At 42.5% G+C, this 26051-nt stretch overlaps 1 protein-coding gene across 3 annotated transcripts in view; it reads left to right on the top strand.

Annotated features, from left to right (window-relative positions):
- The window catches only part of POLR3B (RNA polymerase III subunit B), a 101910-nt gene extending 78841 nt beyond the window's left edge, over nucleotides 1-23069 (top strand). For 2 of the 3 annotated variants that reach the window (XM_039877879.1, XM_039877881.1), the window contains 5 exons: nucleotides 11771-11874; nucleotides 12491-12657; nucleotides 14499-14612; nucleotides 17609-17782; nucleotides 22642-23069. In XM_039877879.1, the coding sequence (XP_039733813.1) occupies nucleotides 11771-11874; nucleotides 12491-12657; nucleotides 14499-14612; nucleotides 17609-17782; nucleotides 22642-22771 (689 nt within the window). In that variant the 3' untranslated portion in view covers nucleotides 22772-23069. Of the gene's footprint in view, nucleotides 1-11770; nucleotides 11875-12490; nucleotides 12658-14498; nucleotides 14613-17608; nucleotides 17783-18872; nucleotides 19046-22641 lie in introns of those variants that run through there. The other variant, XM_039877880.1, reaches the window with a different exon arrangement.
- The last annotated feature ends 2982 nt before the right edge of the window (nucleotides 23070-26051 follow it).

Genomic DNA, 26051 nt, shown 5'->3' with positions numbered 1-26051 from the left:
CATATGGCAGTAGGAGTTTCATCACCCAGGACTCATAGCTCTCCAATCCTGATTTGCGTAAAGACCTGAGAGAAGTAAGGGAGCAGATCACACAAGCCCACTGAAGCTTTTCCAAGCAAAATACCTGAATACACTCCCTCCCATATGTGTACCCTGGGCACCAATGAGAATCTGCCTTGACAGCCCTAGAGAAGATGTTTGGTCTATTTAAATCACTACTGTAGGCTCAAAACTGCATTGGGCTCACTGGGAGATAGAAAGGAAATTCAGCATTTGGCTACTGCCCATGAGGAGGTTTATACCTGAAGCAAAAACATGAACATAAAGGATTACTTTTAGTTAAATACGAAATTACATGGAAAGACCATTCACGGCAGAGAAGTTTAGAGTTTATTGCGGATAGGAATAAAATCTTAGAGTTTGAAAGACCTTTTTGAAGTCTGTTCTTCCCGGTACGAGAATGCCTTTTAGGTCACCTTTGAGAGATGACTTTCCACTGTGCACGTGGCGTGTGAAGGGAGGCCCCGCCCCTCTGCTTTCTGAGGCAGCCTGTTTCCTAGAGGCATGGTTCCGATGGCTGTGTTGAGCCTGAGCGCACCGTTAGTCCTGCCCCTCCTGTAGGTATACTGAGGGGACACCCTCTGGTCAGCACTTAAAGAAAGCCTCAGGCTGAGAAAGATACAGCAGAGGGATGAATGAAGGTCATGAGCCCTAAGTGAGCTGTTTTATCCCTTTATGCCTTGGTCTCCTCCTCTTTGAAATGGAGACGGTTTCCTAGGAGTTGTTGCTGGGATTAAACAAAATCATGTGTATAAAGCAGCAAACACAGTACCTGGTGTACAGCCAGCAGGTGATAAAGGTGAGCTGCTGCCGTTAGGTCTGTGCTGTGTCTTCTCTTGCAGGATAGGCAGGAAAGGGATGCTTCAGGGACTGCATGGGATGTAGACCCAGACGGCTGCGATGGGGTGGGTCCTGCGAAAGAAGAACAGGTGGACAACGGAGAAGTGAGCATCAGAGGGACTTGCTGACTCGTGGGACTAAGGAGCAGAGGAGGGGTAAGGGGCCGCAATGGCTGCTTTAAGCCTGGCGGATGGGGCACCATCACGGAGCAGCGTTGTGTCGCACGTGCACCAGGCCCTGATTCAGATGCAAGTAACACAGTGGCAAACAAGGCCAACAGGGTCTCCGCTCTCCAGGAGTTTATGTTCTCTTGGGGAAGGAAGCAGATAGAAAAGAAATAAACAAAAATATGAACATGATACTTTAAAATAGTGATTAGTGCTGTATATGAAGGATAATATGAAAGAGTGACTAGTTTAGGGGTGAAGGATGGAGTAGTTTATTTAGATTGAGGATCTGGAACAGCCTCTTGGAGAAAGTGACATTTGGGTTGAGACCTAAAGGATGAGAAGGAGCCAGCCAAGCAAAAGTCTGGGAGAATTAAGTTCAAAATGAGCTTGGTGTATTCAGGAAACAGAAATAAAGGCCAGTCTGGCCATTCATATGCCTGAAGAGGAGCATGGTATGAAATAGGGTAAGAGAAACAGGATAGGGGCACATCCTCCAGAGCCTTGTGGTCAAAAAAAGGAGAAACAGTTTAGACTTTATTCTAAGTATGCTGGGAGCCAATAGGCCTGTTGGATGGTGAATATAAGCAAAGGAGCGACAAAATCTAAGATACCATTTTAAGAGATCACCATGGATTACATATGGAAAACAGATTTGAGAGGGGACCAATGAGGGAAACAGAGAGACTGATGCAGAGGTCCAGGCGAGAGGACGGTGCCTTGGACTAGGGTAATAGTAGTGGAAAAAGTGGAGAGAAGTTTTGCATTCTGGATATACTCTGGAGATAGAGCCAACAGGACTTGTGATCGATGTTGGGGAGGAAAAGATGGGAACGGAGAATGAGGTTCCTGGCCTGGGCAGCTAGCTGGTGATGCAGGGAAGATTGGGGAAGGACTCGTTTTTTGGAGTTAGGTGGGAGCAGGGGTTGAGAGTTCGGCCTCAGGTTGGAGAGGCCCGTTAGACTTCACGTGAGGATGCTGAGTAGGCAGCTAGATACAGAGTGAGGCCCTCCAAGGAGAGGCTTGGACTAGAGATAAAACTTGGGTCATCTGCATATAAATACGTAACATTTTACCTTTTGTGTATTAATAATTTACAAGCATTTTCATGTATATTCCATCCTTTAACCTTTACAGTTTAGTTGGCATTGCTCTTCCTACTACCTAGAACCAAGAAATTGAAGCCCAGAGGGGTGAGTAGCTTTGCCTATCACAGTTTAGTGCTGGCAGAGGCAGGATTTGAATCCAGGTTTTTATTCTAAGTGTGTTGCCTATTCTGTTAAGTCAGGTTAAAGTAGCTTTCTCTTCTGATATCCCGTTACCACCACAGGACTGCTGTATCTCCTGAGATTTCCACTTGGATAAGACGGAGACTTTTCCTGAGATAACAGTAATGTTTCTTGTATCTTTTCTGTGTCTCCTCAAGGCGATCATCTTCTTAAAATTCTCAATCTTCCTGGATAAATAACTTTGCATAGCACTTCTCAGCCGCCGATCCAGAGTAAATACTATTCCCCACATACCTTGTTCCAGAAATGCCAGCCAAATCCTCATGTTAAGACGTACTCCTTACCGAGACCCTTATTTTCAGGTGTCTCTTTCCTTGTCAAATCAACTCACTGTAAAACACTGTCCCCACTCCCTTCTTTAATTGGTCCTCTGGTCAGGTTTTAGGGTTAGTTAAAATTAAAAATCTATCAAGAATGTAAGCAGGTATAAAAGGAAGTGAATTTTTGAGCCCCGATTCACCTAGCTAGCTGTGACAGACCGGACCAGAAAAGGAGGGATGACAGTGAGCTGCTCTGGGACGTTCGGGTGCAGCAGGCACAGCTGTGGCGTCGATGAGGAGCCACGCGACAACCCAGCCCTTAGTGCGGATCAGGCCTGAAAGTTGGATGTTGGCAAGTAAAATGTGAATGAAATGGAGAAAAAAGCCTACAACATTTAAGCTATTTGTGGTCGTCATGAAACGAGCTGATAAAAATTTCACAGTGTTGTGAATTTTCAGGGTTATGTGTGTCACACCATGATTCCTGCAGTGATTTGTTTCTGTTTTGGTCTAAACACACGCCAGAGTTAAGACTGGTAGTTAGTTGAACTTCGTTTCCACCCTTGACATGTTGAGTTGTTTGGAAATATTATTTGTTTCTTTGTAGCATCCTCTGCAAGCTGACACGAGTGTTCTCGCTGAGAACATGTAAAGATTATTTTGATTTAGTGTATCCTTATACCCACTTCCCCCCCACCCTCCATTTAGAGCATTACATTTGTTCTTCAGAAAGCAATGTGGCCCTGCAGATTGCCTGTTTTTTGTCTTTCATTAAAAGGTAACTTTGACAGAGCTATTGTTAGAGACTCTTTTTGTACACACATAGTTTGTAGATTGAATTTCGGTACCTAATGCCTCTTAAAATATCTTCTCTAACAATCAGAGGAGACTTGAAAATTTGCTTTCACAGAACATGAGTGTCTATCCTGCTCAAGCCGGAACACTTCAAAGGTGGTAGGATAATTAGTAGCTAAATGAAACCAATGTGAAGAGGAAACTACACAGCAGTCGTTTCTGTTGTAAAGGAGCTCAGGAAGGTTGGAGAGGACAGAATGAGTGAAGTGGAGCAGGAGAATCAGTACTACGTACTTGGGGATCGGTATCAGTGCTGTGTGACAAGCAAAGACGAATGTCACTGATCAGAAAAGGCCCACTGGACAAGTGAAAGTGTTTGATCAGTAGCCGTTAAAAAAGCGACAGACCCAGTAAGCAGCATTGCCTTCTGTGACCTCAGGAATGGAGGGTGACTGAGCAGAGAGAGCTAACTATTCAGGAAAGAGACAGCATTTCATAAAGAAGAGAGTGTCCCAATGAACGTAAAGACTCCTCCAGCTTAGAAACAGGCAGGATTCACTCACAGTACACATTTAGGTAAGGGAATTCCAATGCAGTCTTCTAATGAGAAATTCAAAGTTTAATAAAGTACAGTCCTCTTCTGGGGCTTTGTGAGAGCCATTATGTACCTCACCAGTGAATGTTCAGTGAATCAGCTCCAAGCTGGGCCTTTGCTCAGGAATCTCTAGAACAGTCCATCCTTCAGTGGAATGCAAAATACTGGAAACAGTGAGATGGTTTAGTAATTTTCTATATACCAAAGTTGTGAATTTGTTGTGTGTTTGTTTACAAAGGAAGGAAAGTTTTTTAGTTTTAATTTCAGTTGAGGAGAAATGTTAAAACCCTAAAGTCTTGATCTCCTTTGCAAATATTCTGGACATCTAGATATCTTAGAGCAGCGGTCCTCAACCTTTTTGGCACCAGGGACCAGTGCTCCTATGAGAATCTAATGCCTAATGATCTGAAGTAGAGCTGAGGCAGTGATGCTAGTTCTGGGGAGTGGCTGCAAATACAGATGAAGTTTCACTGGCTCACCACTCACCTCCTGCTGTGTGGCCCTGTTCCTAATGGGCCACGGATGGTACCAGTCCCCGGCCCCGGGAAGTTGGAGACCCCTGCCTTAGAGTGAAGCCATGACTTATATGGTAGATATATAGTCATGCTCCATGAAGAGAAATAGAGCAGAATGTGACCTGGGATGTTCTTCATGTTTTATCTTCATATTATTTCTTGATCAGTTTATAGAGAGTAAAAGCTAGGAAGAGACATCCACATATAATGCTGATGGGAGTCATGTTTGGAATGAGACTGTTTGTCAAAATCAAAATAACTTGTGTAAGCCTCTTGAACATTGGTATAAGTTCTATATGAAAGTAACTCATCAAAGGCTAACATCTTTATCTCGAACCTTGCTGCTTCTGATTGATTATTGCATTTATAGAAAGAGGAGCAGATTTCCTGCTCTTTTTTTTTTTTTAATTCTTTAACAAAAATTGTCTATCAGCCTAAGGAATTCCCAAGTTTCATTTCAGTGCTCATGCAAACCAAATTATTATATATTCTTATTTTTGCCACCATTCACAATGAGGGAGGAAAAAGTGGACTCCTTTGATGTGGGGTGAGGAGGCAATATATCACTTCCCTGAAAGAACATTTCTCAGTCTCTCATGTGAAAAAGGATTAGCACCTTCAACAAAGGTCCTGCAGATCACAGAATCGGGCAGCAGCACCAAACAGTATTCCTAAGAGGAGGAAGAACTCTATTTGAGCAAGAGTGTTTGTCTTGGCAAACAGAAGCTTTTTAATAACTGCAAATCTGAGATAATGGCATACACTCCTTGGATCTCCTCCTAACTCCTCAGACAACTAACTAGTTCAACTAGAGTGAAGTCAACCTTTGTTTTAAAATAGAAGTCTAGTCTTACGAAAATGCAAGTTTTTCGTGGAACACTTCAGTGTCTCTTTGTATGCATTTATGGATAAAATTGTTTGGAAGATTCATCTTCGACCTTCTCTTGTTCAACAAAACTTCCATTATAAGGTCACTCGCTTCCACTTTGCATTTATAAAAGTTATTCAACAACCTGCTGAATTAATTTATTAAAATTTTGATTGAATGTTTGTAGAAGAAAACCTACCCTGACTTTCCAACACATTAAAAAAATCCTTATATAATAGGTGCGCAGTGGCCGGGGGAGTAAGAAAATGTTCGTTTATGTGTGGCCAAAAGCTGAGAAGGACATTTGTTTAACAGAGTTTGAGTTAAAACTTTGCTTTTTCCAGACCTTCATCTATTTCCTTTTTCTAGATTATGTTTTCTAAACTTGAGAGAATGAAAAGGCTCTGGTCGAAAGTAATAATAGTGACACCTTGTACGCATGTAGCACGTGAGACCATCTGAAATCCTCTCTGCTAGACCGGAGCGTCAAAGCCGGGATGGCTTTGGCTCCCTACTTGGCTTGATCCTGCTTGAATGAAAGATTCCGAGTGGGAGGGGAGAAGGGGCCCATGGAGCTCGCCACATGAGCCCCAAGAGAAGGTGTATGATGCCCGATGACCCTTCAGAGTTTGGGTCCAAAAAAAAATTCTGGTAGCTCTTACTTCAGTGTTAGAAACCAGGATTATTTTGTCCACATAGATACTTTTATTGTAAGGAGATTTTATTTAATTTACTATTTTAAGAACAAATTTTGGTCTTCGGTAGCTAACCAGTAACCCTCTGACCTTTCAGTAAATATCCAACTAAAGCTTTGAAATTAGGGTGTTTAGTGTTTTATGGCCCAGAATAAAAATCTCCAATTCTGTTTCCAAATAGTGTAACCTCAACACATTTTATTAAGCTCTTGACACATTCAGCCGTGTGTATTTTGTAAAGTTCCTATGGTTATTGTTTTACAATAGCTGCTTCCAGAACCATTGTAAGGGTTTCAATTAATCAGCTCTTTGTGTGCTTCAGACTATGCAAATTTATCACATCAAACCATTCAACTGCTCATGGGAAAGCCCTGTAAAAACTGTATTGTCTTCTAGCGCCTCCTCTCATTTAGAGTGATGTTTTAATAAGAAAGCTAATCAAGTTTTCTTATGCATTATTTATCTGGTAGCATGCAAGGAAGAGCCGAATTAAAATTATGTCAACTGGGATATGGCAAGTGATGTGGTAGACCTGGAAAGGGTTCAACAGCAGAACAAAGCTAATATGATGCAACAGTTTTTGTCCCCTCCCCTCCCCTCCCCCTTGGGATTATTTAAGGTGGTGATGAGGAAAAAAGGTTAATTCAATCACTGAAAAGGGGGGACGGAAGAAAGGAGTAACCACCTGTGTTAGCCTTCACATTTTGATTTAGAGATTTACATTTCTGAAAATATAAAGGCTTATGGAGATGAGTTTATTCAAAGCAAAAACATTTCTTAATTTGAACCGTCAAACTTGAAAGCATTCCTGCTGCTTTTTTGGTCCCATTTACCACTGTATTCATCAGCAGTAAACTGTTCTGCGCTAGAAACCCCAAGCCCAAGTCCTGCGAAGTTCTAGATGTATTAGGAAACACTGTCCTGATGGTGTGAAACGATCTGCACGGCCCAGCCAGACGGAGTGAGCTGCTTTTCAGCCTCTTCAGCCAGAGTTAGTGCAACTGCACTTGCTTCTGCCATTCCTGAAGTCGGTCTCCTTTGCTTTGCTAGTTTGCTTCCTGCTAAGACTATTAGGTTTGTTATATAATGATAATTCCTTGCATTTAGATGCTACATTTCTCTAAGGACCTTAAAGTACTTCTCAGACATTAGTACCTCTCATCTGTCCTAAAACAGTTGCCTCATGAGGTAGGTGCTAATTATTCCCAATACAAAGACCAAACTACTAAGGCTCACCTGAAGGTGGTGCTTCTCCCCCAGGTAACGCTATCTCAGATGAACAGCACAGAGTCAAATTAAGGTCACCCGATTCCTTGATCTCCTGCCCTGCATAGGTCTGAGAGTCCAAGAGGTGACAAGCCCTTTACAGATGACATCCCCCCGCCCTAGTTTACAAACCTCATTAAAACCAGACGGTCCATCATCACTCCTTTACCAAACACCAACCCTCTTCTTACACTGTGACTGATGGGGAAAAATCACAGCATCGTTTCACCCTTCATTGAGTGCAGGGTGTTCAACTGTGCAGGATAAATAGCCTCGTCTAACAGGTACTTGCAGAAAATAGCATCCGAATGTGGCGAGCTGAATTGTATAAATGTTTTAGATTTCAACAGTCAGTCAGATTAATCTGTGTAGGACTCCTCTCAAGTGGAGTCCCTGAACCTTTTCACATGTCCCCACCTCCGTCACGGCGCTTGTCACACAGCATATGCTTGGTAATTGAGGGAAGTGATTCTCGCTTTCCTCACTCAGAAAAAGAAGAGTAGGAATATATATCAGCCTCAGAGTGATACATTTAATCCCAAAGTGGTAATACGTGGAAGGTAGACTTGCTAAATAAAAATTGTAAAAAAGTTAAAAAGTAAAGCAGAGTATGATATTAAAATGAAACCTGGCTGTCGATAAAATAGAAAACCATTTACTTGTCAGTTCTCAACACATTGAAGTCACAGCAAAAACAGCTCTTGGATTAAAAATGGTATAATTGTCTTCTGCAGTTGCTACTTGCTTTCCTGTCTTGATACGATATAGATTGCTTCAGTTTTTCCTTACCTTTTTTCTTACATTCTTCTATTTTTTTTTTTCTACTTGGATTGAGTCAGGACCATTAGACTAAAACTAGTTTTTAAAAAAATGACTTTTTAACACGTCAGTTGCTGTTTATAATTAGAAATACTTTCTAAGAAGGATTCATCAGATTATCTGGACTTTTGCTGGGTAAACCTATTCTTGAGATGGTTTATACGTTGTTCTGCTGGGCCATGGAAATAGAAATAACAAATAGGTGTAAGAGTCCCCAATGTCTGGGCACGACACAAAGGGAACTGTGCCAGTGGGTCCCCAGATTTGTCTTTGCTGAGTGGCTTAGCAGTCAGACTTGTGGTTTCTTTAGACTCCCTAAATTCTCATCTTTACAACTTGAAATTAAGGTTGGTGGAGATGGAATAAATATTGTATTCCTTAGGTATCTGTAGAACCTTTCTGCTCTAACTTTCTGTGTTCCCGTTTTTCCTTATTATCTATTTTTACTTGTTAAAAGTTGCATAGTGTAGTCTGTGGCCTTAATTCCCAGTGGTCCCTGTAAGTGCATTAAATGTTCCTGAGCCTGTTAAACTGGTGTATTTGCATTCCACTGCCAGGAGGTTGTGCTGTATGCAATGGGGTTGAGACACCAGCATGAGCCAGGGGATGAAATTTTATTTTAAAATCTGAAATGCTGTGTAAGCATTTAAGGTATGAATCAGTAATTGTTTCGCAGCAGCTTCCATTAGATATGGTTTATTTGTAGTCCATCGTCTTTGCAGGGATCCAGGGGAGTGTTAACACACTGAAGCGGACTGCATATCATTTACATTTTTAAGCCAGCATTAAAGGAAAGCAGCGATAACTTTTAAGAGTTCTAAATATAGGAAGAGATTTTATGCCTCTGTTCCTGGAAAAAACAAGTTATAATTTTCATTTGAAAGTAAGAAACCTTCCTGCTTTGATTAAGGATTTAAATAATTCTGAAACAGAGAAATACCTTTTCTTAAAAAAAGAAAAAGTCTGTTCTAAGATTAACTCTCTTCTCCCCCTAGTGAATTCAGTAAAACGCAAACTTTTAAAAATCATCTGTCTAATTTGAGATTCGAGATCATCAAATTCTGTCTAAATATTTTGTTTTAACTTCTAAGCTCATTATGGTTTCTTTGTGTTAACTTGTATTAAAATCTGTCAGCTATGACTGGTCTCATAAGCACAGTCAGCGGACCAGAATAAGTTAATTATTTACTTGTGTCACTAGTGCTCTTCATCTAATGAAATGCACAGCTGTGTTAGATCTGCAGTTGGATGTGTAGCTTCCATTGTTCTGCAAGTCAGCAGAGGGTAGAAGCCGCAATGATGGAGAGCCCTCAGTTCTTTCTGCTGTTCTGGCTTTCTGTGTCGATTTCATGGATCTTTTATCATTCACTTTCACACAAAACAAACAACACAGGGCTGTCTGCTATGGGAACCATCTTGGCATATAAAAGGGTTTTCAGAGCCCAAAGTAATTTTAAGTTAGCTAAGATTTAATTTTTGGCTTACAGGTGCCCTTGATTCAGATGTGGCCAAAGCAGCTCCTCTCATGGAATGAAAAAATCTGAAAGTTATATGTATTTTTAGATGCAGTGTCAGAAAAGGGCCGATGAGAAAATAACTTCCCAGAGAGGAAGAGCTATACTAAATATTAATCAGATTTTAAGCAGAGTTCTTAGAGATTCGGATTTCAGGAGAAAAGAGCATTGCTTTCGTTTTAATGAGAAAATAAAGTTGCATTTGCTTGATTAAATGGGTGGACTAAAACTAAAAATGCAACATGCAGATCGTCTCTTTATTCCCCCCACCCCATACGTGTGCGTGCTCCCCCGTGGGTTTCTGCACCTCCTGCCCCGCACTCCCACCTCCTCCTGTCGGTGGTGAACAGGCGGCTTCCCCCTGAGCAGACGCCGGCCCCCCCGCGCACTGTGCTGAAGGGTGCCGAGCTTTTCCTTTGGTTTTGTCTTTAAGGGGCAGAGCCGAACCCTCCATCTCCTCACCAGCCAAACTGACGTTCTTACCCAAGCTCGTCCCACAACCAGCCTCTCTAGGAATTGTCATTGTTAACATTTTGTTCACTTCCTAACAAAGTCGTTGTCGGTGCACCTTGATTTACAGTTTGATCTCTTTCAGAATAAATTTCCCAGTAGCCCTGGTGTTTTGTCAGATAATTTCAACGTGGACAAGATGGGTTTTTGGAGGGAAGAAAGAAGGGTCACACACTCTGCCTGATTCCAATTCTAACACGTTGTCACTCAATTCGAAATAAAATGAACTGAATGTTTCTGTTCTTTGTGTAGGAAAGCATGCTTTCTTTATAATAAACAGGGCAATTTCATCCAAGAAGCCAATTAAAGTACCTACCTACATGTGCCAGAATTCAACGCCGCAAACCTAATTACCATATTTTTGGCAGCCACTAGAAATCAGAATATTAGTAATTAATGTTAAATAGGCAAATGGCATTCTTTTTCTTTAGACATTAGCTCTTGGTGATTATAGTACCTCCCAAATTTTTATTTTAAAATAATTTGAGTAATTATGTAGAAATCAAACTGAGGAATGACGTTTCTTTGAGAGCAGTTTCTCTTCAATAGGTGCAGGTAGTTTATAACTTTATATACAAGGGAAAAGGAATTTTATCTTACTAAATATAAAAGCATTTTTTTCTTAGTCCAATACCATTGTACACTAGCTTTTCAACTCTAAATTATATAGATTGCGGTTAACAATCTATACCCTTATTCCTCCTTCTAAGAAAAAGTAATCAGAGGAATTACAAACTATTTAAGCAACAAAGTTCCGTATAGGTTAAAATGCTATTAAAGGAGTAATAAAGTACAGTTAATTCAAGAGACTATCAGTAGTGTATATTGAATGGGTAGGTTTCTGTCTTTTGTTTTCATTTTTAGAATTCCATTTCTGATCCTAGCCCTTTTTCCAAGCATAATTTGGCATTTAATTTTCTTGTTCAACTTTACAGCTTCAGAGCTCACTTTTCTAATATGTTGTAAGCTATCAGAATTAAAATTCCTTAGGGTAGTGTAGGTTCAGCCAGTGGATCCCTGGCAGAAATCAGCCAACCATCCAGCCCTTCGCGCCAATAGGTAGACCCATTAACACGTCAGCCACACACGAGTACTTGTCACAGGTTTTTAAAACCACAGCTGAAACACACCCCTCGTTCAATCAGTTCTGTGTTTAGTGGTCAGAGAAATTGGATTCCTGTGATAACGGGCACCGTGAGTAGCAGGTCACAGACTAGGTGACAGTGGAATTGGTGCTGACTTGAAGTTTCAGGAACATTGACGCACCTGGACCCAGCGAAGTCGCTGCTCTTCCATCTCAGTGGCATAAGAGGTTGGGCAAGCAGCCTGACAGCAGCGTTATGTGTCATGCCAGCAGGCCGGTCCACAGGCTGCAGTGTCTTCCTGCAAGGACAGCCGTTTTAAACTGTCCGTCTAGCAGGATTGTTGGAAATTGCTTTTGTTACTCTTGATAGAGACCATGGGGAAGGTTTGAGAGCAGTGGAAATAGAGATAGCAGCGGGCAGATCCCAATTAAGTGCTGTATTCTTCCTTTTTGCCAGTTTGCTTTTACATGCATGAAATCTTCTTTCCCCCAGGTGTTTGTGGCTTGATTGTCCCTCAGGAAGACATGCCATTTTGTGATTCTGGCATCTGTCCGGACATCATAATGAACCCACACGGCTTTCCATCGCGAATGACGGTCAGTACATTTTTCAGAGGTGCTGCTTTTAAGGAAGAAAGCAGGGAGCTGGCTTGTGGTTAGTGGAGGCAGTGGGACCCTGAAACTAATTTTTAGAAAGGGCCCTTTGACCCCTATCCAAACGAATAGGTTCCTCGCCCCTGACAATGTGGGGCTACTCTCCTTTGTAGAGGGAACGCAGGGCAGGTCTACCCTTCCCTCCAGAGCAGTCTTCTGATTGATAAACTTCCCTTCAGCAGAAAGAACCCCCTTGTATTGAACCTCGTGTCTCTCCCTTTCTTTGGTTATTGTTTTGTATTGCTGGCTCTACCTCTTACCAGCTGTGTGACTTGGAGAGTTGCTTGACCTCTGTGTACTTCAGTCTCCTCACATGTCGAGTCAGGGACATAGTAGTGCCTATCGCATAGGCACTAAAGGGTAAACTTAGAGCACACATGTCATGCTTTTCCAACAGTCTGTCACACAGTAAGAAAGCGATAAATAGTTGCTGCTATTAATTTATCACTCTTTTTAAGAGTATTACTCACATAATCTTTTGGGGAAATAGGCCAGAGCTAAGTAAACAGGATTCCTATACCACAGGAAGGTACTCACTTAATTTGTTCACATCCCACAGGTGGGAAAGTTAATTGAGCTGTTGGCCGGCAAGGCAGGCGTGTTAGACGGCAGATTCCACTACGGCACCGCGTTTGGAGGCAGCAAAGTGAAGGATGTGTGTGAAGACCTTGTCCGCCATGGTTACAACTACTTGGGGAAAGACTATGTTACATCTGGCATCACGGGGTAAGTAAGTGTGTGTTTAGACATTTTAAATAAAAATATGATTTGGTTAGGGTAAGAGGTAAGAGCTCTTAAGATTACAGCTTTACTCCTTTAAGAAATCTGATACAAGAAAATCCAGATTCATGGTGAAGATATGAGCTAATGCGATGGTGATGACCATTTTGCGATATATAAGTCTAGCAAATCAATATGTTGTACACCTTAAACTTTCATGATGTTATGTGTCAATTATATCTCAATAAAACCGGTGGGTGGGAGAAAATCCAAATTTAGAAAACTGATAAATTAAGGAGTGCTGTTTTACTGGCGAGACTATTTTAAAAGCAGAAAAGATTTCATTTACTAAAATAGGATTTCTACACAAGTTTTAAAGAACTCGTCAATTGTATATAATGCATATCCTTTAATTGTTTAACTTTCTCTGCATTAGTATGATGAATATCCGATAACGAATACTTGACAGAACACCTGAGGCCTAACAATGGCACATTCATTTACTAAAGATGACTTAAAACCCTAACATGTGATAGATGCTAAGTAGTATGGAAACAGTAAACAAAATGGATTATTGACCTATGGATCTGACTGTTGAGGTTTGTAACGAGACATTAAAAAAATAACAGGCAAAAGTCGACTTCTTAGCAGGGCCTACCCTGACTACTTAATTTAAAACCATAATCCAGTATTGCCCATTTCCTCCTTTATTTTTCTCTGTAGCATTCATCATTATCAAATATACTATGTAATAACACTATATAATATTATCATCTGTCTCCCTAACTAGGATAAAAAGGTTTCTGTCAAAGTGCTTAAATATTCATTGTTTTAAAATTCTTACTACAGTTTTTCTTAAGATTCATTAAGTCAGTTATAACATTTACTGAGCACCAGTTAGTTATGTGCCAGGCAGAGTCATTAGAGCTGGAGACAAAGTGCTTACCTTGCAGAGTTTTCTTCATGTGGGGAAGACGGAGAAATAATAAGTGTATCCTATAATACCAAAGGGTGATAAGTGCTCTGAAGAAATTAAAACCAAAGTGAGAGGTGAGATGGTGCTTGGGCACAGCAGTGCTGGGCTGGGAGGGGGACTCCTTCAGATAAGCACATCAGGGACGGTCACTCCGAGGAGGCGAAATGTTTGACAAAGCCATGTGAACACCTGCTGGAAAAATGTTTTAGGCAGAGGTGATAGTAAGTGCAAAGGCCCCGAGGCAGGCAGGTTGCTACATTTGAGGAGCAATGAAGAGGCCAGTGTTGCTAGAATAGAATAGGCAATGAGGAGAGGGACTAGGAAATGAGTCAGATGTGGCCAGGAACCACATTCCATTAGACCTTATGGCTGTGATACAAAATTTGACTGTTACAGATTCCGAATGTAATAGGAAACCATTGGGAATTTAGAGCAGAAGGATGACCCGCTATGATTTACATTTTAGAGGGAATCCCTCTGGCTCCTTATGTAAAGAACAGATTTTTGAGGGATAAGAGTGGAAGCAAGAAGACCAGCTAGAAGATTATCTTTGGTAGCCCAGGCGAGAAAGGATGATGGCCTGACTAGAGTGGCAGCAGCGAAGGAGGGACCGTCCTACATGCACTGTTTCACAAGCTGTTGAAATTTTTATTTCTTAATTAACCATTGTATCTTTTAATGTATCCATGGTACTTTTATATTTTCAGATCTAGCCTTTTCATTTACTGCAGACTGAAAATCATTCTCTCCCACTTAGTCATAAACATGTTCGTAACTAAATAAGGACCTGCCAGTGATGAGTCCTAGGAAAGGCTGTCTCTTGTCAGCCCAAACGTAGTTTCTTAACCCAAAACCCGGACCTTTTTTCCAGCGAGCCCCTGGAGGCATACATCTATTTTGGCCCCGTGTACTATCAGAAGCTGAAACACATGGTGCTAGACAAGATGCACGCCCGGGCCCGGGGACCACGCGCCGTCCTCACCAGGTAAGAGCAGAGCACTTACGAGGACCCTGTGATGCAGTCTGCCCTGCAGGTCCCGACAGAGCAACAAGCAGACTCGACAGTTTCTCCTCCTCTGAGATGTGAAACTTTGAGGTGTTAGACATCGACAAAAAGTCATGTCTGATTAACATGAAAAAATAGCAGCCAGTTAAAAATCATTTCGTAGGCACAAGAGCAGACCCACCATAGGTCTTGACAGTAGTCTCCTAACGTAACCGTTTACTGGGTACCAGTTGGCAGATATGGTCCTGTTCAGAACAGTTCTCTCTAAGAATGGAGCTACACTTCCACACCCTCACACATACCAACACACAGAAAACACATGCTCGCATTACTTGGTAGCCTAAGCCACACTGTCATCTTTTAAACTTCTGTGATTGGAGCATAAGGCACCTGTACTTGTGTTCTTACTTGCATACGCTCCGGGAGGTTAGGGTCCACGCATGCCCCTTCGCCAGTGTGCTCAGTTCCCCGGCCCAGTGTCTGTGTCGATGAATGGGTATAATTGTTGGGAAAGGGAATTACAAATACTAAGTTTCACGTGTTCTTAGTACTGCATTCTCCAGTTGGAGAAGCATAGTCTCGGGCAGTGGTTCTCAACCAGGGGTGATTTTGCCTCCCTGGGGACATTTGACAATGTCTGAAAACATTTTGGGATATCACAACTGAGGGGTAGGGAGGAAGCTACTGACATCTAGTGGGTGGAGGCCAGGAATGCTGCTACACATCCTGCAGTGCACAGGACAGCCCCCACCTCAAAGAACTAGCTCAGTATGGCACTGGTGCTGAGGTTGAGGAACCCTGGGCCAGGGGAGGGAACACAGGCCTTCGCGCCAGATTGACATGGATGGGAACTCATCTCCATCTTGTAGCACTTGGACAGCTCACTTAGTTCTCTCAGCTTCACTTTTTCTCACATTTGAAGTGGAGATAATAATACCCACTTTACAGTGGGCTGGTGAATGTCAGATGTTTGAATAATAGACTGCATAGAGTGCTGCTCCATGGGAGATACTTCATCAGTATCCGGTTCCCTGCCCACTTTCTCCGAGCACTGCTTGGATGTTACAGTACAGGGAGGAGGCGGAGGTCGAAGCAGCCTGTGTTTGGGTAGTTTTTTTTTTTTTTTTTTTTTAAACCAAGAGAGAGGTGTAGATGACTCAATCCCTTGACCATGTAAAACTGAGCAAATGCACATGCCTAATGAAATGATAGACATATGTGTGCTTAAATCACAGAAGAGGGAAGAGAGGCTGAGATTCTCAAGACAGTAATGACTTCAGCCATGAGACCCTACTTGGGTTAGGTGTATCTCTCCCCAACTGTCTGTCCCTTCCAGAACTCCCATTTCAGTTACAACATCCAGAAACTATTTCAGAGTAATATAAATGTCAAAGCAGTTATTTCCTATTTTTTGCTTTGTTGTGTAAAAGTTATTACTTTAGAATTACTTTTGTGTATTCCATGTGAAGACTGCCTGGAGTGCATTCATTTGTACTCATTTATCTCAGCTGGTTAAAATCCAAGTTTTGGCTTCTGCCCACACATGATCTGACCACCTTCACTTGTCCAGTGACCGCAGGTGGAGGGACCTCCCCCACCCCTGGGCGGCTCTGCCAGCAGATAAAAACATGTGCATGGCATGCTCAGTTACAAAGTTTCCACTACAGTGTGTTCATTTAGACTTACTTATAAGTTTTTCATATGTGGATTTTCCTTCAACAAGTAATCTACAACTTAAATTGATTTCGCATTGTAATTATCAATAATAAAAACTAAAATTTCAGCTTGTGCTGGCATACCCGTGTTTACCTGCCTAACTCTTTGGGAAACTGGTAGCAACAACAACAGAGATTAGAAGATGCTATGGAATAAAGCCAACAAGAGTTTTATGGTCCACCCTGCTCAGACTAGGTCCAAGGAGGATCACTCCCAAATCAGCCAACCAGAGAGCGCCCCCTGCCTCATCCTCTCCCTCCCTCTTCCTCTCCCTCCCTCTTGTTATGGCGCGATCGATTCTAAGACCCACGGAGCCAATTGAGATTAATTATGAGCTTTTATTAGCCGGCGGGCGACTGACTCTCTACCACGCAGGGTTAGAGGAGATCAGCCCTGAGCTCCCAAAAGAGGCAGCTCATAAAGCCTAGAACCACACCCTGGTTTAACATCAAACAAGTAAACAGATTAACCACACCCTAGTTAACATCAAACAAGCAAGCGGATTACAGAAGCAGAAGTTGGCTGTTAGCATATCTTTGCCCAGAACCACACCCTTAACACTCTCTCTCAGTAACTTGTGTGCTCAGTACCTAGGTGGGGGTGCCTGTTATTTCAGAATCCCCTGATTTTATCTACTCCTGTGGGTCCTGGATTCTTAACCTTTTAAAGTATTCTCAGGCCCAGCAGATAGGTAAGCCACAGGGGGACCATTCATCCTTCCAGATGACTCCTGATCTGTTCCGAATCCTATAAAAATCCACTTGCTTCTTTCCATGTCTAATTTATTTCATAGTAAAGCTCCTCCCTCGAGCCCTGGCAGTAACTACTGAGTGACCCGGTTTCTCCCGTAGTCCATTCTGCTTAGATTTTTCTGCTTTTAAATGTCAGAACTGAGACATCTCTGAAAATACTCAAAAGACCTTCTTCTCTGATTTGAAGACTATACTGTCTTAATAATAATGATAGTGGTGGTGACAGTATGCTGATCTTTTATATGCTTGTGTACTAATTATTATGTCATATAATATTATTTGATTATTATTTCCACTTAAAATAGCAACCACCTACTAGTATTACATGTCTTCTTGTTTAAGGTTCTTTGGGATAGATATTCTTATACAAAGCATGTTCAAGGTCACTGTCTAATAAGTAATTTGAATCCAGGTGAGCCTTCCAAAACTTTATGCGCTTAGCCAGCATGTGATGCTGCCTCTTTGTTTGTGTGATATAATAACATATTCATCTAACTTGTTTCAAAGGCAGCCCACTGAAGGTCGATCTCGTGATGGTGGTTTGCGTCTTGGAGAAATGGAACGTGACTGTTTAATTGGTTATGGAGCCAGTATGCTTTTACTAGAGCGGCTAATGATTTCAAGTGATGCCTTTGAGGTTGATGTCTGTGGGCAGTGTGGACTTCTGGGGTATTCTGGCTGGTAAGTGGATACCATATGTCTCTCATACCACACCCCTTGCCTCTTAAATCACAGCTCAAGAATTGACCCTGGAGCGTACCCACATATTCTCCAGCCTTCCCCATCCATGCGTTTCTAGAACTGGGGATTCTCCATGGACATGTTTATTTTGTCTGCCTAATGTTCTGCTTTCTACACTGCTAGAGTTTAAACTACCAAGGAGTAAGGACTTTATCCTGATTTTAATATTATCTCAAGTACCTTTTATAACACTATTCACCTATAAAAATTCTATGAGAGTCATTGTTAAATGTGATCATTACAGCATATTGTAAGTAGAAACACTGTAGAGAAGATTGTGTTGAATGCCCTCATTTGACATTACACACAAAGAGCCACTTATGTTGCCCCAGGTCTTATAGCAAATTGGTGACAGAGCCAGGGCCAGGAATGGGTACCCAGATCCCTTGTCTATGCCCTCTCTGCATATTAAGCTGCTTTTCCACTTGGACTGTGGATTCCATGATGGCCGAGACCATGTCTGTCTCAGCAAATGTCTAGTGAGACTCTAATAGGCCCCAGGAATTCAGTGGTGGGCAAAGCTGATGAACGGCTGCACGCCGGGAGCTTATCTTCTACCCCCTTATCATCATAGTCTGTCTTACTTATCCCTGGTTCTCCAGCCTGGGACCTGGTAGATGCATAATAAAAAATAATTGCTAAATAATACTAACCCTGCATATGGAAGAATGCCAGTAGGTAAATTATGTAATTCATAAAGTTTGTAATTTCTGTGTAGAGTTCAGTCGACAAAGTTGAGCTTAAAAGATGATGCGCTACGTATTTTTTATTTGCATTTGTGTAGTTAGAGCACCTTTCCTCCTCATAGTGGTTCCACTTTATGGCCAAAGAACAGCGATCCGCTTCGGGTTGGTCATGCTCTAGAGCCCTGAACACCTCCGTAGGTGGAGGGCCTGTGGGTGCCCCGTCTCTGCTCCCTCTCCCATCAAAGAGCAGGTCTAACGAGGTCTAAGGCAGATGTCGTGGGGGTGGGAAGCAACCTTGACTCCCTCCTCCCCCTCACCTGCCCGCTCAGAGCCTCTTTCCTTAGGGCCGAGCATCCCCGAAAGGATGGAGATAGGCCCAGGCGAGCACTCACTGCCAGACTTCGAGGGATACGTGAGCCGTCTTTTCCCACCGAGGCCCCCTCTGTCCAGAGTCTCAACTTCTTGCCATCCTAAGCTGCCAGTTTCTTGGTTGAATAAAGCAAATCAAGAGTCAGAATGAGTGAGCTTCTTAGAACACAAGTATATGCCTTTCTAGTTAAATGTCAAAACCTTTTAGCCAATTATTTTATGGGTTTGGTTGGGTGTGTGTGTGTGTGTGTTAGTGTGTGTGTGTAGAAGAGTTGATGAGACCTATCTGTGAAGAAATCATCTCATTTTAAAAACTAACGCAAGAGGTGGCCATCTGCACTTCATTCCTTTCATAAGGTTGCAGAGATGGGATTACATTATTCTGAGCATAAATTTGGCTCTTTCTTATGTCAATGACATTATAGGGGAGGGTTCAATTCTGAAATGTCTGTTCGTCTTTTGAAATGCATATTGAGTTTTTTTTATTGTCTTGACTGTGTAAAAACAACAACAGAAAGCGTGTAATAGGAAGATTCCTGGACCTAGTTCCACTATGCTTAAATCTTCAAATTTGGCACAAGGATTTTTAAGTAATTTACTTTGAAAAGATGGTACAGAAGAGTCATTTTATTAACAACAGGGATCACGAAACTTCAAAACCGAGTCTCCTTTCCTTCTCCATCCTCCCTGCGTTTTCCCCCCCGTGGGAGTGGGGAGGAGGAGGGAGAGGGAGGAGTCGACCATATTCACTCGTACACTTTGAAAACCTTCCCCTCTCCTCAGCCTAACACGCAGGGCGACTGATGTAAGCAGTAATGTAGCTCAGCGTTATTCTGTTCGATTCCTATCTTCTTTCCTACTTTGTTTCTATCTCATTTAGAGATCATCTGATGGCAGCGCCTGATTTGGAAGCTCGCGTGTTCAATGCGCATTGTATTTGAAATCCTTTGAAAGAGAACTAAGTCGGGTTACACGGTTAAGGGTAATTACACAGACCTGGGTATACCGTACGTCTGACTTTGAGTGGCCTGTTTATAGCCTTGTTGCCAAAAGAAAAAAATCCTCACCCAGTCTAGTAGTCGGGCAGCCTCCTTGTGCTGCTTTCAGGCAGAAGAGCATAATGATGCTGTCGTTTTCCCATGTTACCTGACGTGTGCTGGGTTGTGTGGGAGGGAGCACGGGCGTTTGTTGGAGGAAGTTGCTCTTTAATGAACAGCACAATGGAGGCCGAGTAATTAGAGCAGCTCAGAACCTTGAAACTGGCCTTTTGTCACTGATTTGCACATTAGTAAGGCATTGCTATGGGGATGTTTACAGCAAGACTGTTGTTCTGCAGAAGACATGAAGGGCATAAGTCACAAAAGAGAGGTCCAGAAGGAAAACTGCAGAGAAAAGAAAACCCCTATTAAGATAATTAGCTCATAGAGGATATTTTACTGGACAATCATTTCTCGTGTGAATCCACAGCCGCCTCCTTTTGCTGGCTTTGCCCTGAAAAAATCAGTTTATTTTATTGTTGTTTGGGTCAAGTTTCTTCCTTGGAAATTGTTCAGACACAGGGTAAGGTAATTGATATATTTTTATTAGCGTGTGTGTGTGTGTGTGTGTGTGTGTGTGTGTGTGTGTGTATTTATATGCCTGGATGTATATGTATATGTATGTATATAAATATACACACATTGGAACATTTTAAATGATGGAGAAATATTTAATAATAAAGAATATGAGTGGACTTTCTGGATTATGGATCAGCACGCATGGAAATTTTAAATAGATTAGCCTGGATTGAAGTCACAGGGTAATGTACTAGACAGGAGAATCAGCAAGAAGTTGCTTCAGTTAAATCCCTTTCTCCAGTTTAGTTAAGGCATGAATGTGATTCCTGAATAAATTAGATCAACCTAGGCACATTAAACACATAATTCTTAAACTATTATCGTTAAAGAAATCTTTAGGAAAAAGTCACTTTCCTTGTTTATATTATTACTGTTGATGTAATCAACTAAGCCCTCTGCAGTCCCCTGGTGGGGACCCAAGCACGGTCCATGACGGCTCGGCCCCTTCCCATTCTCTTCTCCTCAGGAAGTTTGTATCTACATAGTCACTCACCACCACGTTCAGATACTCTTTTCTAAAATAATAAAAGTCTTATTTTACTGATTGCAAAAATGATCCCTGCTCTTTATAAAATGCTCAAAGTTACAAAAAATGTTAAGAAAAATGTAAATAGTCATATTAATTCTCACCACCCAGAAATGGCCACTGTTAACATTTTAGTTAACTCTTTTGGGGACATCTGTTTGCCAGGAGTTCTCTACTTTTTTTTTTTAAATCATGAACACTTTGAGATTCTGCTGATAGAAAAATACAGAGATACCGAAAAAAAATCTTGTTACATGTGATTTTGGGGGCTTCATACATTTACTAACACCCCATCCAAAGACTCCCGTGGGACCATGCTATTTAGCAAACTGCTTTTTTCACCTCACGGTGTGTCCTGGACACCTTTACATTTCAATATATATGGGTCTACGTCATCCCATTTAATGGCTCTATAGTATTCTTCTTCTAAATGTCCTGTAATTACAGAACCGGTTGCCTCTTGGACATTTGAGCAGTCCCCTGCTTTGCGCTATTCATAGTGTGACCGTGAACATCCTTGTGTACATATCTTTGCCACTTTTGTGATCACTTAATCAAATAATATGTGTGTTTTACATTGTTTATACATATCGCCTTACTGCCCTTCAGAATGGCCTTATCTCTGTCCACTTCCTGTTGGCACTGGGTCTTCTAAGCCTCGATTCTGTTCCTCTTATGCTCGTTTCCCCGTTAACTGGGAGGACCTAGTTTTCTACCCATTAATTGCAGGATTTATTCTGGGTCCCTATTGTCTCCGCTGCCCCAGACCCTCGACATGCAGGATGAGGTCCTGTTTTGGTCTGAAACCTGGGAGAGCAGTTCACTTCCCAGGGACCCTGCTTCAGTTGCAGCCATTGATTAAGATCGATGTTCGGGTCACTGGCTCCTCCTGAAGGAAGAGAAAATCCTAGCTGGTGTAGCAGGCGTGTTGGTTAGGAACGTGGGCTGCTGTAAGAACTAGACGGGAATATATGCTCACACGCAGAAGCCTTCGCTTTGCACAAGGGCCAGAACATCGTAAGTGCAGTAGCGTCCAATATTTATAGAAATAACCAAGCTTGAAGAGCCCTGGAAATACAAGTAGTGTTTGGTTGGACGCCACCTTTCTATGTGAAAGTCTCACCTTTCCCATCACACTTCGAGTATCTCAGTGACAAAAATCAAATGGTAAATGTGTAGCATGTAGTAGGTGCTTATCGAATACATAGAGACTGATCGAATCTGTTTAAAATGCTTTCAACTGTAAAGAAGTCTAAATCTAACTTTCAGATGGTTCAGATTTCTGGGGCTTATTCAGAACAAGGAGAAAGGCAGATGTTTTGCATTTTTAGGAGAAAGGTCTAGAAGTGTTGTAGTAACTGATTAAAAAATTGTGTGCTTTTAAAACTGTGGTTTTAAAACAAGTGGTACTTGTTTCGGTTTGTTTTTTTTTTGCTTCTTTGGGGACACGTGTATGTTTGATAATGTGACGGAACACTGAGGAATAGAAAACCAACTTGATAGAGTGGTAGTAGAATTTTATAAAATGAATCGTCACTTCCTGCATGCAGCCCTTCACTCCTGAGTCGCTGCGCCTCTAACACGTGCTGACTTGGGTTTCAGGTGCCACTACTGCAAGTCGTCGTGTCATGTGTCTTCCCTCCGCATCCCGTACGCCTGCAAGCTGCTCTTCCAGGAACTGCAGTCTATGAACATTATCCCCAGGTTGAAACTGTCCAAATACAATGAGTAAGGGAGGTAAGGTTATTTAAGAGAACAATCAATATGTCCAGCAGAAAACAGAAGGGATCGAGGACCACTTCTGCTCCTGTGAATAATTCTTTCGAATGTTCTCTCAAAAAAAGAAAAATTGATGGAGAGGCTTTTTATACACTAGAACACTGACCAAGACAACCTTGATCTGTGACCCTCGGGCCATGGGAGAGATGCCAACGATATGGACTGTAATGTAGTCTCTTGTTCAGATACTGAACTTGATTCACAAATGGACGTAACCTAAAAGTAAATAAACTTTTATTTATGTTCTGGTATCTTGCAGTTTACTCATTAGAAAAACATTCCTCAAAAAGAATGTTTGGGGTTAAATAAACCTCAGGAGTCTTATGCAAGTTAAAGGAAACGAAGAATCTCTTTGAATCGATTGACTCGGCCTTTGTCAGGGGGGCTGAGCTGGGCAGTTTGCGAAGCAGAGAGAACTGCGGGAAGCCAAGAGCGTGGCTGACAAAATGGTGGCTTTCTTATCTGGTTCTATGACGGGATAAATTTTCCCAACAATTGAATCTCGCCTTTATACACCCAAACTTTTTAATTTTAAGCTTGGTGAAATATAATAAACATATTCCTACCATCTTAAGCAAGTTTGCCAAGGTCGTCACTTTGTCTTACGGACCTCATTGCTACTATTTTGAACCTCCATGACTGTGTCGTGCAGTGATATTTGTTGAATATCTGAAAATAATTCCCTGGATGTTTTAGAACTTTTCTGTCCCTTCCATTCCTGCCAGGATGTTAGCTGTTCATTTTCTTTTTAATCTGACGGCCTTTTTCACCCATTTCTAATTTGTTCTTAATTGCTGTGCCCCGAAGCCAGATAAATACTCGTGTCAAGGATTGTTTATAAAATAAGTCAGAAAAGCTGTGAGTAACAGTCTAAGGCTGCATTCCTAGCGTGTCACATTGAGCATGTTTCATAGAATATTAATAGATATTATATATCAACAGGTGTCAAATTCCAGTGTCAAATAAGGTTGGGAAACTGGGTGTAACCAAGTTAAACATACCAAGGACGTTCTCAGAGCCTTGAGTGAGCAGCCGTGGTCTGGGACTGTCCACAAGAGGGACATTCCGGGAAACAGGCCAGTCCTCGACTTGAGAACTCAACATCGACATCACTAGGTTTTAGTCACAAGGAAAAGCTCTCACCCAGTGCGCAGGTCCTAGGAGCTTCACGGTAAACGCAGAATGAAGGGGATGCTGCGAGGGAGCGGGCCTTCCTCAGCCATCGCCATGGTCTCCGGTCGCCTCGGGGACTCGGGCGTATCCCAGAGGCGGAGAGGTTTGACTGCCCGCATCGCTGGTTATGCCTGTCATTCCTTCCTTTCGTCTTGCTTTGTAGTCCTCAAAATTGAGGGTGCCTAAAGATGACTGTACTGGATTCAATGTGTAAAACACACGTACTGTACTTTGTGGGCCAATTAAGGAGTTTTCTAGGGTGATTTTGACCGTTTCCCATTATGTGACAACTCCGCTTATCAACTGCATCGAAGCCGTAATTGCCCCGTGGTGTGGCGAACCATTTCAGTGACCACTCGGAGGGTCAGTCCGCGAAGAGCTGGCAGTGTGCAGGATACCGGAGGACTGTGTCGTTTATCAGTCAATACCTGCCATGTGTGAGGCACTCGTACTAAGGACAGAAGGAGCCAGGACATGGCCTGTGCCAGCAGGGGAGGCCGGGACATCAGCTGGTCATAGAGCAGCGTCCTGCGATCTGCCAAGGGTGACCTCCACCGTGCGGAGTGAGCTCCCGGGGCAGAACCATCAGCTGTGCTCTGGAGAGTTGGAAACACGTCACAGCACGATTATTCCATTTACACGGCTGAAGAAACTGCGGCACCGCGTGGCCCAGTGACACCCCCCAGCACCCCGCCGCCAGCCGGGGAATAGCGTGGGCCTCAGGACCAGGCCTTCTGACTCCTCCGTGGATCTGTTTTTCAGTTACCAAATGTGACAATTTTTATTCAAATGCTATTGATCGTTTTGAGAGGAGTTGCCTACCTAGCCTTCTAGAAAATTCTCAGTTACCTAAGTTAGCAAAGATTTAAGAAAGTATGGGTTCCAAACTGAGACAGCCGTAGAGGAAAAAATTATGTCAGGTTGACATTTCAAAAACTAGCAGATACTACATTTAAATAGCTATTTGACTCTGGGAAATACTGTAATAAAAAAGAGGCCAGAAATGGTAAGTTAGTCCTACTATAGTTTTATTTTTTAAAGTTATTTGTAAATTCCTTGTTTTAAAAACTACCAATTAGATTTCCATTTCCAGTAATGGTAGAGTAAACTTTTACAGACCACCCTCAAAGCGCTTTTTCCCTCAAGGTTTTGCCAGGTCAGAAGTGGCACAGGGATGAGAGGCTGCAAAGCCACACCAAAGCCACCAAGAGGCTGCAACCCTAACCTGAGCTTTGGCAGAGCCCAAGAGCTGGAGAGACAACACTGTGGGCTCAGAGTTGTCGAGACACCAGGACCAGAAAGGCCAAGATCTTAAATAGAAAGAGAGCCCCTTGAGGGGGGCCCACCTTCTCCATTGCATTAGACTCTTCTGGCCATAACAGAATACCACAGACTGGGTGGCTTAAACAATAGAAATTTTCTCACAGTTCTGGACAGTCTAAGTCCAAGGTCAAGGTGCTGACAAGGTTGGTTTCTGGCGCGGACTCTGTTTCTTCCTGGCTGTGGACAGACACCCCTTGCTCTGCCCTCACGTGGCCCTCCCTCGGCGTGTGCCAGGAGAGAGAGCCTCTCGCCTTGAAAGGACACCAGTCCTATCAGATTAGGACCTTGTGACCTCATTTCACATTAATGACCTCCTTAAAGGCCCTGTCCCCAAGTACGGTCACATTGGGAGTTGGGACTTCAACGTATGAATTTTAGAGGGATGCGCTTCGTACCATAATACCCCTCAAGGCATCGCCAAGCTTCCTTCAGAAGAGAGTTTGGAGCCAGTGCAGAAACTAGGGTTTTGCAAAAGCTGTTTGTGAAAGCCGCCCCGTTTCATGGTGATAGGGAGGATGGAGAGTGGCGGGATTCAAGAACACTTCCTCGGAGCATCCATTTACCAGTGAGATCAAAGTGAGGCCTGTCGTCGGCACAGGAGTCCCGGAATAGTTTCATGAAGCCCACAGAACCAGTTCTCAAAACACTTCCATGTGGTGAGAGCCAAGTAAAGGATTTTTTTTCAAAAAAGAAAAAGACCTTGATTGGGTGCTACATAATGGGATAGTTTTCAGCTG

Source organism: Pteropus medius, unplaced genomic scaffold, assembly GCF_902729225.1.
Source record: "Pteropus medius unplaced genomic scaffold, Ma_sr-lr_union100, whole genome shotgun sequence".
NCBI classification, from domain to species: Eukaryota; Metazoa; Chordata; class Mammalia; order Chiroptera; family Pteropodidae; genus Pteropus; species Pteropus medius.
Note: the sequence above shows the minus strand (reverse complement) of the source record. Positions and strands in the feature narration are given on the sequence as shown.